A 14978-nucleotide genomic window follows, 5' to 3' on the forward strand; every position below is an offset into this window, starting at 1 on the left:
AATTTTTAAAGATTCGAAAAGTGAAATAGTACGTTTTGAAGAGTCAGGCAGAACATGACACACAGATATGCAAAAACAAGCCAAACTAATGCAGACACCAAAAAAATGAAGTCATACCTCTAAAACCAATCATCAACATCTTTACGACGTTCTCCAAATCCAGTTATACCACTAACATCGATCCCAAACTTTCGGAGATACATGAATTCCGAAACAGGCGACATCTTCCCTTTCGAGACAAGAACGATCAAATTGATTTTCTTCAGCTTCGTATGTACTAATTCAGTCTTGTTGCGTAGCACGCATTCCATGCCTTGGTGAGCTCGGTCGGCGAGTAGAGCGCTTTCGCCTATCAAGCAAATCATGCCTCTCCAGGTAACCCTTGCGCAGGTGGCTTTAAACACCTCGAGATGCTTCATTATTGCGAAGTTGGCGAGATCTCTGTCGTCGACGTGCGACACTGCCAGACGTCGCAGATTTGGGCATAGTCTGTGCGCCATCAGTAAAGATAACGGTTGCACCGCCGTGACCCCATATCTCGAATAATCACGAGCCGAGGAGTAATTAGTATTGTGACCACCGATATCGAGATCGACTAGTCGCAACGGATCGCACCGGACAAGAGTTCCAACAAGACCATTAACACATCGCAGTGTTAGTTTCTCAAGCCCTTTGTACTCATCTTGAACTACTTCGCGAGAACTTCCCCGCTCGTATTCCCACCCACCGTCCGCCGCGGGCACAACCGCCAGCGGCGGAACAGAAGTAATCAGCTCTTTGCAGTTGACGGTGAGCTGCGGAAATGTCACGGCTTGCACGAGCTGAAAACAAGCAGTTTTGCAGCTCGGAGGTATTTTTTGGTCAGGATGCAAATATACATTGAACAACCGAATTTTCTCCAGTTTCTTATTCTGGCTGAAATCCAAATCCCGTCCAATACCATCTAAATCAGACCTGAGAGTACCGAGTGGAAATTCAGCTATATCCCAGACCTTCAGTGTCATCAACTCGAAAATCTTCAGATTCGGTGCAAGCCGAAGAAAGTTGTTGATGGATGCGCTGTGCAGTCTGCGATAGCCGCCATGGAATTCGTCATTATAGATGGCCACTTCGGCTTGCGATGTGCCGTGTGAAAATGATAGCGATTCTAGTTGCAGCACAGGGTACCACGAGATTTCAGGAGGATCAACTGGTATCGAGTAAATAATATCCGCTTCACTGACATAAGGAAAGACATAGATATCGAGCTTCAGAAGATTCGGAAATGAGCCGCGGCAAAGTAGCGGCACGACTGCTCGGGACTGCTCAATAGTGATCAGTAGCCGGGTCAAGCTTGGAAATCGACTGGGCCACTTAAATCGCGTACGCATGTCAGCGATTAAGCTAAAGGAGACAGATTTTATTCCCATTTCTTGAACTGCTTCGGCGATTTTGAGCACTGTCTCGCTCCGGTACCGCATAAGTCCTTGTTCTGATACTCTGCCGTGCCAGAAGCAAGAAACGTCTCTTAGCAGTGCCTTCCATTTTTTGCTAACAGTTGTCAGTGCAATAGTTTGGTCAACAGTCAAATTGCAGTCCCTAAAAACCTCAATCATAATTTCGCTCGGAAGACAGGAAGCTGGATCTTTCCGCTTTGGTAGCCAGTCTATTCGGGTATCCAACGCTTCTGCTAGAGCCTCTATTTCCTTCACTGTTGCCTCTTGTTTCCACTTCTCCCTTTGACAGTGCATGACTTCATCGAGAAAGTTAGGTCTGGTCTGCATGCTGTTTTATTTAAAACTAAAAGGAAAGATACAAATGTGGCTTAATGACTATATCCTTCGACGAGAACAAGGGAGCGGCTGGACGCGCTGGCATCTCGACGCGTAAATGATCGCCACACGACGCCAACCCCAATGCGGCAATTAATGTAAGATTAGCGTGATAACTGCTGTTCTCCAACAGGGATCACAATATCGTCTTTTATTTTAGGTTGGTCACTTTCTCAGAATTAATAATCTAGATTTTGGGTCTTAGACAATGGCTAGGTTAGATGCACAGCTCATTTGCGATAGCGAATATTTCCGCTCATTGCACACAACGCCGCACACGCGAACTCCGTGGCCATTTCGTTATTGCACAGCATCACTTAAGAGTCTGGCCACTGGATCATCGTTTCCCAAAGATGAAGAGTAGTTCAATCGCGGAACTGTGCAAGCGACTATTGGCATCGTGTAGGTGCCTTCTATCTTCGGAGAAAAGTAGAAGCGTTGCCCTTAAGGATGTGATAGGTTATCTACCCATCGACATGATGATGACATCGACTCATCTGACGAAGATCTTTGATTTATGAGTCATTTTCATTATATACGTAATTAATCGTTACCCATGACGTTAGCGTAGACATGTATACTTATTGATGGGCTTAGCATACCCAATATTACCCAGTATAACTATCAATCTCTGATTGACGATGAAATAGTTCAATTATATATCTTCTAAAAGCCCCACTACTCGTCCTCTGAACAGTTTGAACCTACTATAAGCTTTGGGGAGTCCCAGAGCAAGAAATAGCCACACAATCGGGAAGAAAGCTCTACCTCCGTCCGCTTGGCTGCTGCTGGCCCGCTGAGTATCTCCCCCACAATATCAGTTCCAGGTGGAAAGTCCGTTTCAAAACTTGGTTCTCCTGCCCCTCTCATATTCGCCAACACTGCTTGACGAAAGTGCCACCTTAGCAGTTCATCTCTTACGCTCAGATCGTCATTTGGATCTCGACAAACAGGGTCAAGTGTCTTCCCGTCTATCCTCTCATTATCTTCATCGAAACAGGTTATCTTATAACCATCATCTGGGTTGATTGAAAAATAAAATCCATCAAATAACTCACGGATAGTGGGGTTCATAAGCAGCCCATTCTGGCATGAGTTAATCCCCGTGTCACGCTCTCCTTTGTTCGTAATCCACCTAGAAAACCCACTCTGCACCAAATAATCTTCACTGGACAATGGGAAGATGTGTGCAGCATGGAAGCCAGTCCAATTATCTCTATTAGCCCGTCTGTTAATTGTACCAGTAATCACGCACTTCCCGTCTCTCATACGCACGGCAGTTCGGAATGCATTCTCTCTGCCTGTGGATGATTGTGAAACTATTCGAAGTATCCATGGCTCATCTGTCATAGATATTGTGTCTGTGTCAAAGTCAGCAGCCGCTACATATAAAGGCTTCCTTAGAATCGACATCACATTTGCGAGAAAAGGGTTTTATATCATAGTGGCCTGGCTGGAGAGGCTCGTCAGTCGGCGGTAGGTCGGTTCCGGTGCTTCGTAAGGTTACGCGATACGGACCAGATGCAACGATGAGAATGCCCAGCATAAAGAGGAAGTTCTTTTTGGTTACAGAGGGATTCAATATTAGTCCACCAAGCGCCTTATCAGGCTCTGCAAAGTTGTAGAAATGGACATCTCGACCGATTGCTCTTCCGCCCGCCATATTCGTTCAATGTCGATGCACACTCGTTGCGACTTGCCAAGTGCCAACCGATCAGAGCACAGTAATCTCCCAATTTGGTGTCCAAACTTTGCGCGGAATTAGATGGTACAAGATCCACAATGCTGACTGTCATAACAATAATATTATGGCGACGTTAATTCTCCTTTCCGAATTAGAATGTCTGGTCGGCAGAAACGGTCGACATCTAGAGCGCAGTTAGCTGCGCTTCAGTCTACGGTGAATTTGTTAGGTGTTGCCGTATTAGTTGGAATATGCGTTGTCATCTGTTGGTGCCGGATTCTCGCTTACCCGCTGCGACAAATTGCGTTCCAAAGGTTATCAAGTTGTTCGCATTCTGTGTTAGTAACAGATTACAGTTAGCCTAGGGCTGTAGGCGGATGGCGGATATGGTGGATTGTATCCGCCAAACTATCCGCCTCGAATAAATATCCGCCTTATCCGCCGGCGGCTTATTAGCAAAGATCGATGTGTAGTATAAGGTCAGGTCCAAGGTTCACTGTAACTGAGAAGCGAATATCCACGAAACACTTAAGAGTTCCTCAAGGATATATTCTATCGCACTGATTTCACATAAATCGTCGATGCCGGCACGATTGTGTTGGCAAGCATATCGTCTATGTAATCCTGATGCCGGACTATTAAACACTATTTTTAATATTATTTAGATGAGAGAGTCGTATTAACAAAACTGGTGAATTGCGGGTTTCCAAATAAAGTTTGGCGCTAAACCATCAAAGCCAATTTTCTAACCTCATTAGGCTAGACCAATCATTTCAGATTTATTCGATCCCGGCGGATAGGAAGGCGGATTTATTCCACAAAACGGCGGATGACGGATGGCGGATTCGGTCAAATTAGGCGGATATCCGCATCCGCCACAGCCCTATTTAAAGGCTATTAAACCATTGCATCATGCTGTATTCATGTGATAAATAACAAAAGTTATGCCCCTAATTCACTGCCCTGGATATTATTAGACTTTGCAAATCGTTGATTCGACCGATGACAGAGCACAGTCTTCCGTTAGCCCAAAAAAAAAAAATTTGAAATTTATCGTGTGCTAGTGTTGCGTGTCTGCGAGATACTGCACGCTCGCCTGAATACATTCATTCACCAATTTCAATTCTAATTGATTACGAGGCGGGTAAATCAACGTAAACCCAGCAGGAATACCTTTCACCTTGCCTGCAAAAGGATGGAGTTCCCCCCAGCGTCTTTCAATCAACAGTCGTGCATCTGATGGGTGCAATTTGAAATGGATGCTGCCATCGATCGGGTGCTGATGCGCAACTTCCCATTCCGGAAGAATTTCGCCAGCGAATAAGGCATCGTTATGTTTTTCAAGAAAGGATCTGGCCACTTTCATTGGTAGGCGCTTACCATTGGCAAGAACAATATCTTTGACCGAGTAAATAGTTTCCTGTACATAGGTCTTGAATTCTTCCGGTGCCATCTGGTTGAGAACACGATTCGGAACTGGCCATGGTGCGACGACAGGATAGTCACCGTCGCGATATGGAACGTTGTCTGAAGACAGATACTTTGCAACATCTTGTGGATTTCCCGACACGGATCTGTAATCTCGAGGATATCTAATGGCAAATAACTTCAAGAACGAGGTGGTGAAATATCCAACGAGATTGTGGGGTAGACCGCCAGGTCCTAGACTCATCCAAGCCTTGTAATCTTTGTAGCCGAGATAGACCGCAAATGTGGATAAACTGGCCAGAGCAATGGTCAAGCCACCCTTTGGAATATTGATCTTAAGCATGGTGTGTCGAGTTGCTAATCCAAGCACTTTTTTCGAAAAGAAAGAGAGAAAGTGCGCATGTATCACGCAAATGTGGGCTGACGGATTGACGGTGCAATTTGTATTGCTGCTCTTATGTCACGTTATGCTCCCAACCCCCAACCCGAAATAATCTCCTGATGCCGCCAATATCAGACATTGTATAATTGAGCGGTCATTCGCGGAGCAGAGTTTAAGTTGACTACAAGTCATGAATCCATATACAACGTAGATAAAATGTTTCCTGTCTTCCCAGCTTGATATGAGTGTGCTCTTACGCGATGACGTCATCAGCTCAGCAGGAAAATAGTCATTCGTACAATTACAATACTTAATAGCGTTACAGTTTAAACCTACGCTTGATAGTCCGAAATTGAAGAACACCAGCATTAATAGCGAATGATGAGAGTATCTGCTATTTTGCTACATTAGGGATAATCCATTTAACTGGAAGAGCTGCTAGAGGCAGAGAATAGATCGGCTGGTCTGCTAGAACGGTGACAAGACTTCTTCTAGACGATTCGACGGAAGAACCATAAGTCCGGATTAGCCATAAGCAGGGCAAGGATGTCCAGCGGATCGATTACGTCATAATACTCTCCTTATCTCCGGCCGAGTGGTAGGAAGATTAACATATATGCGTCACACCAACTCGCAAGATTATACAAAAGCGGAAGGAAGTAAACAACGCGGCGCAGTCAGCAGTTGCATTCGCCGATTGCCGCGAAAGGCACAAAATGAAAAAAAATCACGGGGAAATGTGACTCGTGCGGCTGTGCGGGGACAGCCAATCAGAACACGTTGAGTCTTGGTGTGTTGTGCCGATTGCGTCACGAGTCGCAGCTGACATGCGAAACGTTCGTTGTCAAACAAAATCTTGGCCCATCTTCTTCGGGGCCGTGGGGGTTCCCCCCCTTCGGCCGAGACCCTGGAGACAACAGTCCCTATTATATATATATATTTCTATGGCAGTCCCTCGTCCTGCTGTCTGATTCCTTTTCAATTTCATCTTCATTACCATCGTTATCGTTATCCCAATCGCTCGTTAAGACTTTGCTCTGCACGTCAATATTTCATCTTCCTACGTCGTCAATCATAATCTACACAGATCGCAGTTCACCATTTTACAATGCACTCCGACACTTCTCCGTCGCTCGCTGCCACCGCCGTCCCAAAGACTCCTCGGTTCCTAAGACTTTCGGCTCCTCTCGAGTCTGAGAAGCGCAACTTCCTTGTCCTCTCTGCCAAAGTTACCCCTGCAGCCCCTAGTGAGGACCAGAAGGTTGCATCGGCTGCCGACAGTCGTCCCCGCTCTGAGTCAGTTGTATCCACCGCGTCGGACGCGTCTTCTACCAACGGCATCCAGCGATGGGTGTCGAACATCGACGTTCCTGAGGAAGCTACCTTCTAATTAGCCTACCGCGCATTTCATGACATTCTTGTACTATATGGCCTGTACACACTCGTGTACTACGTGATCCTTTGGTTGACGTCTGTTTATATATATATATATATTGTGTTTCTTACGACAAAAAATGAGGAGTATCGGACGGTCAGCTTGGGCATTTGATTGTTTAAACGGTAGTTAATGGATGCTAATCTTCAATGGTTTATGGTTTGATGCAAATATCGATTTTTGGGTTTCGGGCGTTATTGTTTGATGGGCGTGATGGTTGGCCTGGTATGCATTTGAGCTGTATAAATGAACTGAATAAAAATTTGCTAGAGTGGATTTGATGGTTGCAGCTTTGCAGATTACTCATTGACACTGACAATGTATTACTCTTCCCGCCAACAGGCCTCATGACTCTCGGGGCAACAGATCCTCGCGTCACGCCATCATATAACATTCCCTGTGCCGGACAACTCTCAAAGAGTAGGCGACTGACCGGCCCCGCAGCGGCATTCCTAAAACCGTCGATATATGGAACGATAAATTAAATAATAAATAATTAAACAACTAAAGACAATAAACATTCATTATTTGACAAACAGACATCCAAAATAAACCAGGGACAGTGATAACCAAAAAAAAAAAGGGCGGCGAAAAGGATTGGGCGAACTGATTTAAATGCGAAAAATACATAGCATGCAAAATACCTGTGCCCAAATAATGTCAAAGCAAAATGAAATTACAAATCAAGGATCTAAATTACAGGCATAGCCAAAAAAAAAAATAAAATAAAAAAAAAAAGGGAAATATCACCGTCGTCAGTAATATTACTGCTTCAATGTCTCCCAGTACTGCTTCGCACAGCCATAGTGCACAACTGCCCGGTTCGGAAATACAGATATGACGCTATTTCCCAACCGCTTCACACACACGGGACATACCCGCGTATCGGAAATCACGACATTTTTACTCCGGAGATCGACCAGTGATTGTTGTGTCCTGACTAATTCCGTTTTCAAAAGAGACGCATACAAGCGGTCGCGAGTAACGTTCGCGTTCATCGCCCGCAAATGTGCTTCGAGAAACGGACCAAGTGATGCCATATTAATATCTGACGGAAGTAACTCCAGCGCGTCAACAGCAGACACCCGGGAGCCGTGGTTCGAAAGTAAATCTAACGCGGCTTCAAGGTTCATTGGCGGGAGCTCATAGCCAACTTGCGGAACCGATGACGGCGGCGGCATTGAACTAAGTGACGATGACGAGGACGACTTCCGTACATGTTGGAACGCACTCGGCGCTAGAGGAGGCGATGCTGATAGATTGTACATTGACGACGAGTTGGATGATCGCCTTGATGAAGAGATGCGGCTTGATACGGTGTATCCATTACCTACTCGAATACCAGGCGGTCGTAGATAGAGTTCCAGGAGAGTGTGAAATACGCTCTTGCTGTTGGGAGCATCGGTGTCGTAAATATCCAAGCAGTACTCCTGCGCCTTATTGTAGTCCTTCATACTGAAAACATATATCTCCAGTGCACGTTTGTGTTCTCCAATGCGACTAAACAAGATCGCCTTGGCTTCCAGGAACAAGCTTGCTGCAAAAACATTAGCATCATTTAATTCAAAACAATAAGAGGCTTAGTAGTAATACATACAGTCTCGCGGAATAATGCCGAGGATCTTCTCAGGCTTATACTGCTTCGACTCCCGTAACAATTTGAGCAACTTATCTAGAGGTCGTTGAAGCATTTCGTCCTCCAGGGCATATAGTTGCGCATTGGTCTTGATATCTTCAAGATACGCTAACGCTAGTTCATTATGAAATTCTGGAGAAAGATCACCTAGAACGAAAACTAAATGCTCGAGATATTTGATCGTCAGGATTCGGGAAATCGGAGCCAAGTACTTGACGACTAATGTCCGCGAAAGGGACTCCGCTTCTGGAGTATTCGCCATAAATATCTAAGAAATCATTAGCAAAATTACTTGCAACACGAACATTCCAACTTACATCAATTCCGTATTGCTCGTCCATGCGAACAGGTCCGGTTGCAAACTCAAATACCAAATTAAGATGCTCGTTACCAAGTTTCTGCAAGTATTGAACTATCGGTTCAGGTCCCGAGAGTTCGGACATTTTCTTACTCTCACCAAGCTCCTTGAGAAGCTCCAGAGCATCTCTGTGCAGCTTCTTCGTATAATAGAAGTCAACCAGTTCGGTCCACTTTCCATGCAGCAGTAGCTGTTGCCTGACAACCTCCTTGTCGCAGTGATTCGGCAACCGAACGAGTGGGCCCACCAGTTGTGGATTGATGAGCATATAACATCGAAGTAACGCGGTATCAACAACCGTCGCTTCCCTCGTAAGGTCAGCTCCGAAAGTTGTAGAAGTCATTTTTTCGGATGAAACTAGCTCAAGGTCTTCTTTCGTGATAGTGCCAGATTCGACTGATGCTAGGCGAGCAATCTTCCTCCTGGTGTCGATTAGATATATCAACAAGCATCGGACAGCTTTATTCAATGCCTTGCCATCTAATGACTCTGGCACACCGAAATCTGAGACACTGCCAACCTCAGATGGCCCGGCGATCTTGTAATTCTTGCCGATCGAAAGAAAGTTTGCCAAACTGCCTGCAAGTGACATGGTCTCTGCCGTCGAACTTGCGTTTTTCAAAACGACGCCGTTACTACTAGCCTTCGACGACAATATACTAGGACGCAGAAATCGATCAAAGAACTCAAAGTCTTTTTGTCGCTGGACATCCGGATTCGTTGAAGTGACTGATGCTCTGTCGGCATGATCAATACCATTAGTGGAATTCCCATTCACCCTTTCGACAAGCACGCCAGAAATATTCTCACTTGTCCCGTTGATCTTTGCTGGCGACGCCGGATCTGACCGTGATTCATCCCCATCATGGCCATTCTCGTCCGGCCGGTGCTCTACGTCATCGTCATTCTTCAGTGCAACATCTCCAGCAATAACCGCAGGATAGAGCGAAAGTACGCGTTCGGGTGGTGCGGACACTTCTGAAAACATGATCATTGATAGCTGAAACTTCAAACGCTTAAAAAGCTCTTCCGCCTTCATCATCTTCAGCTCTCTTAACATGTTGGTCCGATCGGCAACAAATACATTGTTCAATCCTTCGACGAGGCTAATTGCTTCATCCAATTGGTCCTGATCGACCAGAATCCGTACCTGCTCCTCAAACGATTTGATACCAAGCTGCCAAATTTGCCGCGACGTTGCAACGAACGGATACTTCCCATCGTGTAAGTGCGAGAGCGCGGGAAAGTTGATGGACTGTAGTAATGTGTATGTCTTCGGACTTCTTACTTCTAGACGCTTGCTATTGGCCGCAATAGAGACAATATAAGGGTACGCATATCCAAGCATTGCAGGAACATCCTTCCACTTTATCGGTTTCTTTGTGATAAATTCACCCGTCTCCGCTGATAAGAAAGCTGATGAGAATTCGTTTACAAGTAATACTGAATCATCTTCCGGTAGTAAGGCAGCCAACGCGCAGCCTTGCCGTCGTGCCGACGCTGATGCCGAAGAAGTTATATCGCCAATGTTCGCAGCAACGCCCGCGATGGCTCCATTCAAAGGTCCAACTGGACGTCCAGCAGCGAAAACAGAGGAGACGGTAGATGCTGAAAGGTCTACCAAAAAGTATTCAACAACCATGCCGCACAGTACCTTATCCGGTCGAATAAACGTCAGCGAGCGTGGACGCTCAGGAATTGCTATCTCGCGAGACCCAATCAATTCCCCGCCTTGCCATTCATAATAATGCAATTTTTTCTTGGCCGAAACTACTAGTCGGGAGATCGTCCGTTGAATGTCCGCAGCTGATGGTTTTGGCAGCATGCCATCGCTTGACGGCGTAATAAACGGTTTGTAGAAGTCAAGATCCGTGGACGTCGCCAAGACGAATGCACCTTTGGTTCGATGTAGTCTCTCTTGCAAAGCATATGTATCTAGGTCATAGAGGTACACATAACTGTCACTTAGCGCAATCAAAACTCTTGCTTCCTCAAGAACGGCCAGTTGTTCAATAGCCCTCTTTGCGAACTGGTCGATCGTCGTCAATAACTTGGCCGGCGCCGGTGCTCCTCTGTCTGGCGCAGACGGTGACCCTGTCGACGGTGGCACTGAATACACCTTTAATGCTCCGGACGCTAAGCCGACATACAGTTTGTCTCCTATATTTAAATTAGCCATTGCCGTGCAGACCGAATAGTGGCACCTGGACAACCTACTCCATGCGAATATAGCCTGTATCCGCTCTTTCGAGCTCAGCTCCACAACGGGCACCGGAGCAAACGCCCGTAACATCGAGTCAGAGGTACTGTTATATCAAGTAATACCGTAAAGCACGCAAAACAAATGTCAACAATTAAGGAGTCGAGATGTCCACGCTCCCGAAATTTGTTCGAATGCTACTTTGTTGTCAGGGTGTGAGGCGAAGACAATCTGTAAGCCGACGCCTGAAGTTAACTGTGGAATCTTCCGCTTTGGAAGCAAGCGAGGCAAGATGCGCCGAAGGAAGAAGTAAAATGCCTGCGGCTTGCAGCTTAACCTTCCTTAATTGTCGGATAACAAAGTTAGATACACGTGATAGATAAGGATTAGGGTACCAATACAAACCCTGAAACCCTGGAGCTCACTCCATATGGTTACCCTCCGTGCGGCTTGCTCCACAGCCGAGACCTACGACATCTATCTACCTAAAACGGTCTCCCCCCACACTACAACGTAAGTCGGCTACATCCTACAATCATGGTCACGATATTTGAAGCAGTGCTTTCTGTTGCATTTATTGGTGCTGTAATTTTGGTTAATCGATTACTACCGAGTGTTACTTCACAGGAGACCGTGAATCGGAATCACAACGTTCCGGGAGCACTACCAAACGTGGTAGAGAAACGAAAAAAGAAGAAAAGGGCAAAAGATCAACCTCAGTCCCTCAGTAGAAATGTTTCATCTAATAACGAGAAGGATGAGTTTAATATGACGGACACATCTACGGCTGCAACGAGCACGCTTTTGTCACATGGTGCGGAGAGTAAAACGTCTTCGAACGGCGCTACGGATATCCGGTCCATCGCAAAGGCGTCTGCCATTAGTCCTAGTGTGATTGCTAGTAAAACACTAAAGGCTCCTGTGCAGAATGAGAAGGTGGATTTTAACACCGAGAAGGCCACTAGTTCCAGTCGGCCACACTTGTCAGACCCCGCTGCGTCTGAAGCAATGGTTGGCGATATATCGGATGTACTAGCAGCTCGAGACGCTGAGTCCGATTACGTGTCCGAACCATCAACACCCGAGAGCGCCAGGTCGGTACATGCTACTGGTGTACGAGTCCTTAGGATCGTCGGTTCAAGTGACAAAAAGGCCACTAAAATATCAAAGAGCTTAACAGCATCGGCAGAGCTCACGAAAAAGCAGAGGCAAAATAAGAAGAAGTACGAGGCAATCAAAGAAACAAAGCTAATGCAACAGGAGGAGCAGGAACGACGGTTGCGGGAGTTTAAGCAACAAAAAGCCCGAGAAGCCATACTGGAGCAGCAGCAAAAATTAGACGCACAGAAAATCAAATTAGCGAGCTTACTGAAACAAGACCCAGTTATGCCTGCGAAACAGAAACCTAATCTGCCTCCTGTGCCGGCGGCAGCCTCGAAGAACGAAGTGAACCCATCCTTCAATACTGTCAGGTATGCAGTTGAGGAACAGTCTTGGGAGTCGGTCCCTACTCGGAAAGGGCCGAAAGGAAATAAGAATACTTCTCGAAGCGTCGACGATGTTCCAGATATTCCAGATAGCAGGTTTTCTCTTCCATAAAATGCAATGTCTTGGGGATTGACTATAGGCAAGAATGCAATGAATGTCTGATAGGTCCTTTTAGGATGCTTGATGTAGGATTTTATGATTGATGGACGTCTGATTGTTAACTTGGTACGTTAAAATCAGGAGAAATCGTTGTATGATATGCGTTGTCAAGATAAGTATGTAAGTAACACAAGAACACCCAAATACCAACATCAGCACCCCCAACAAAACAGTACAAATACAAATCACAAATATCCTATTGTATACGACAAATGAACCCATGCACAATTTCCCAAATAACCAGTCAGCTAATAGTTTGTCTCTACACCGGACCCACTACTATCGTAGCTTAGTCTTGAACCGTCAACAGATGCCGACTTTTTGACCACCGGGCTCCGCAATTCTCGGCTATAGTATTCACTTGATGGACGTGTCGATGGTGTGGCCGTACGTAGAGAATTTGATTTTCCGTTCTTTTCGTCGTCCGAAGAGACTTCGGTCAATCTCTTGATGTCGTTATACCAAACCATCATCTGTTCATATGACTCCGCGCGGAACATCCAACTGTGTCCACGATGAAACTGGCCTGTTTGCTTTCCTTTCATCAAAAATTTGAATGAATGTGACGATGCGTCAGAATGGTCGGAGAGATGACAATCTTGAAGCAGGAGAGACATCACAGGTGCAAGGTCGTTCTTGCGATCCGAGGTCTTGAACTCATGCAAGTATGTTGGAGTTAAAACATACCACGCGCTTGTGTAGGATTTCAAATATTTTGTCCGGCGTTCTAGCGGACCCGCTCGTATCGGATTGGTCGCACTACTATCGCGACCAGGGTAGAAGATGTTCTCCAATTTCCGGACTGGAATTGTGGGGTCCACGAAATTTGGATCGCGACGGACAAATTCATCCCACTCCTTCGCGGGCGGTAGTCCAACAAGATTGACGGTGAGATTGTGCGAAAAGTCGAGAGTGTCTTGTCCTTCTCGGTTCAACAATCCACAATATATATCGAATGCTTGTTGAATTTCCTTCACGACGATCTCTTCCAAGGCTCTTCCAGATGTCTCAATATTCAAGTATGCCTAGAAACTATTAGCAGACCATATCAGAATTTATATAAAACAAGCACGCACTTGATGCAGATAATTTTCTTCTTCAATCTGTTTCCGAAGCTGCTTCTCAACGGCAAGTTTGACGATATAAGGATCGTATTTTCCAGACACCAGATGTGGATTAACGGCCATGGCGTTCAGTGCTTCCGTCAAAACCGCAACTTGCTTCTTCGTAAGATCCTGCTCTTTCGCAACCGAGTTTTTAAAATCTCCTGATAGTCCCTTGATCTCCTTAATTTTTAATGCCAAGTCACGCCGTAATTCCTTAAGCCGTGGTGCGATCTCGTTGATCTGTCTCGCCGCATCAGCCGCATGAAGTGTCGCCTGTTTGTGATAATCCCGCAACATAATCGTGGTATCTTGGATTCCACCTTGCCGTACAAACATATCGCCTGTATCACGGAATGGAACTGCTACGATCCCGCCCAGCCTGAAGCACTCTTTGGATCTTGCTTCCTGAGAAGATGCGGCTACCTCGAAGTACGCAATCAATTCTTTTAAAATTTTCCTCCAGACTGAAAATCGCTGTGACAATACGTCAGTCGGATTACCATTAACTGGTACAGGTGTGAAGAATGCTGAGTCCTCATCGGACTGGCCATTTCCACGCATGGTTTTCGTGTGTACACGTATCGATGCTCGTGGTTGTGCATTGAATGCGTTGGCAGCTGGCTTGGAGAGTGGTACAGATTGTGGACTGATTGGTGTTATTGGGGAAATGGACTGCGGAGATATGATAATAGACGGGATTTGCTGCTCAAGCTCCTGGTGCTGGTTCTGTGGTTGAGGTGCTTCAGAAATCGGAAAGTCAACAGATGATACGGCGGCGCCTGGCGGAGAATGCGTGCCATATCCATTGAAGTAAGGTGCATTGGCAATAACAGGTCGTCTGTCTTCGTCGAATCTGCTATCCATATCGTCGTCATCGTCATCGACGTCGTTGCCAGCGCGCCGTATTGGCTCAGGTTGGGCCTCTGGAAATCCACCGGGCATCGATGGTTCTGCGTATCCAGTCGAGGAAGACGAGGTCGATCTGTCCGTAGATATCTTTCGCAAGTTCGATGCTTCGGCGGGACCGTAATATGCAGACCCGTTGGATTGCGGTAGGGTCGGTGTGTGCTGGCCGCGCATAGACCGCGGTACTGAAGGATGACGCGATAAACGATGCTGCGAGCTGCTTGCGCTTGCAGGCACTGTATTTGTGGACGAGACTGCGAATGCCATACGCCGAACCACCGTGTCGCTTCGTTTGACGTGTGCTTCGTTATGCATCGCCGCTGCTCTTGTGCAGGCTTAATCTGTTGTGTTCCATGGCGAGAGCACATTTCGCGATGGCTGCATC

General features: G+C 46.2%; 7 protein-coding genes across 7 annotated transcripts; 2 read left to right on the forward strand and 5 right to left on the reverse strand.

The window, feature by feature from the left end:
- Nucleotides 1-2: 2 nt before the first annotated feature.
- Nucleotides 3-1815, reverse strand: V1513DRAFT_444271 (uncharacterized protein). Its single transcript, XM_066897934.1, has one exon. The coding sequence runs from the start codon at nt 1761-1763 to the stop codon at nt 120-122; it is 1644 nt and encodes a 547-aa protein (XP_066753758.1). The 5' UTR covers nt 1764-1815; the 3' UTR covers nt 3-119.
- A 703-nt stretch (nt 1816-2518) lies between these two features.
- On the reverse strand, nt 2519-3474 carry V1513DRAFT_458416 (HNH endonuclease-domain-containing protein; the record flags this gene model as incomplete). The annotated part of the gene is made up of 3 exons (XM_066899693.1): nt 2519-2525; nt 2560-3172; nt 3228-3474. The coding sequence occupies 3 exons, from the start codon at nt 3472-3474 to the stop codon at nt 2519-2521; spliced, it is 867 nt and encodes a 288-aa protein (XP_066753759.1).
- Nucleotides 3475-4555: 1081 nt separating this feature from the next.
- V1513DRAFT_378937 (uncharacterized protein) lies at nt 4556-5266 on the reverse strand (the record flags this gene model as incomplete). The annotated part of the gene is made up of 1 exon (XM_066895001.1): nt 4556-5266. The coding sequence occupies one exon, from the start codon at nt 5264-5266 to the stop codon at nt 4556-4558; it is 711 nt and encodes a 236-aa protein (XP_066753760.1).
- Nucleotides 5267-5996: 730 nt separating this feature from the next.
- On the forward strand, nt 5997-6794 carry V1513DRAFT_56978 (uncharacterized protein). The gene has a single exon (XM_066900550.1). It carries the CDS (start codon nt 6414-6416, stop codon nt 6693-6695), a length of 282 nt encoding a protein of 93 aa, XP_066753761.1. The 5' UTR covers nt 5997-6413; the 3' UTR covers nt 6696-6794.
- Nucleotides 6795-7042: 248 nt separating this feature from the next.
- Nucleotides 7043-11190, reverse strand: V1513DRAFT_444279 (uncharacterized protein). The gene is made up of 4 exons (XM_066897935.1): nt 10952-11190; nt 8694-10894; nt 8338-8644; nt 7043-8277 (listed from the first exon to the last, which is right to left on the reverse strand). The coding sequence occupies exons 1-4, from the start codon at nt 11025-11027 to the stop codon at nt 7505-7507; spliced, it is 3357 nt and encodes a 1118-aa protein (XP_066753762.1). The 5' UTR covers nt 11028-11190; the 3' UTR covers nt 7043-7504.
- A 243-nt stretch (nt 11191-11433) lies between these two features.
- Nucleotides 11434-12751, forward strand: V1513DRAFT_444280 (uncharacterized protein). Its single transcript, XM_066897936.1, has one exon. The coding sequence runs from the start codon at nt 11472-11474 to the stop codon at nt 12531-12533; it is 1062 nt and encodes a 353-aa protein (XP_066753763.1). The 5' UTR covers nt 11434-11471; the 3' UTR covers nt 12534-12751.
- On the reverse strand, nt 12672-14946 carry V1513DRAFT_444281 (uncharacterized protein). Its single transcript, XM_066897937.1, has 2 exons — nt 13658-14946; nt 12672-13606 (listed from the first exon to the last, which is right to left on the reverse strand). The coding sequence occupies exons 1-2, from the start codon at nt 14906-14908 to the stop codon at nt 12830-12832; spliced, it is 2028 nt and encodes a 675-aa protein (XP_066753764.1). The 5' UTR covers nt 14909-14946; the 3' UTR covers nt 12672-12829.
- Nucleotides 14947-14978: the final 32 nt, after the last annotated feature.

This window comes from Lipomyces chichibuensis, assembly GCF_038497645.1.
Source record: "Lipomyces chichibuensis strain CBS 12929 unplaced genomic scaffold V1513scaffold_14, whole genome shotgun sequence".
Classification (NCBI taxonomy): Eukaryota; Fungi; Ascomycota; class Lipomycetes; order Lipomycetales; family Lipomycetaceae; genus Lipomyces; species Lipomyces chichibuensis.

Coding starts and splice junctions, on each gene's coding strand:
- V1513DRAFT_444271 (XM_066897934.1), bottom strand. CDS start 1,763: ATGCAGACCAGACCTAACTTTCTCGATGAAGTCATGCACTGTCAAAGG.
- V1513DRAFT_56978 (XM_066900550.1), top strand. CDS start 6,414: ATGCACTCCGACACTTCTCCGTCGCTCGCTGCCACCGCCGTCCCAAAG.
- V1513DRAFT_444279 (XM_066897935.1), bottom strand. CDS start 11,027: ATGTTACGGGCGTTTGCTCCGGTGCCCGTTGTGGAGCTGAGCTCGAAA. Junction 10,895..10,951: donor ACAGGCTATATTCGCATGGA/GTAGGTTGTCCA, acceptor ATTTAAATATAG/GAGACAAACTGTATGTCGGC. Junction 8,278..8,337: donor CGGCATTATTCCGCGAGACT/GTATGTATTACT, acceptor ATGTTTTTGCAG/CAAGCTTGTTCCTGGAAGCC.
- V1513DRAFT_444280 (XM_066897936.1), top strand. CDS start 11,472: ATGGTCACGATATTTGAAGCAGTGCTTTCTGTTGCATTTATTGGTGCT.
- V1513DRAFT_444281 (XM_066897937.1), bottom strand. CDS start 14,908: ATGCATAACGAAGCACACGTCAAACGAAGCGACACGGTGGTTCGGCGT. Junction 13,607..13,657: donor AAGAAAATTATCTGCATCAA/GTGCGTGCTTGT, acceptor AATAGTTTCTAG/GCATACTTGAATATTGAGAC.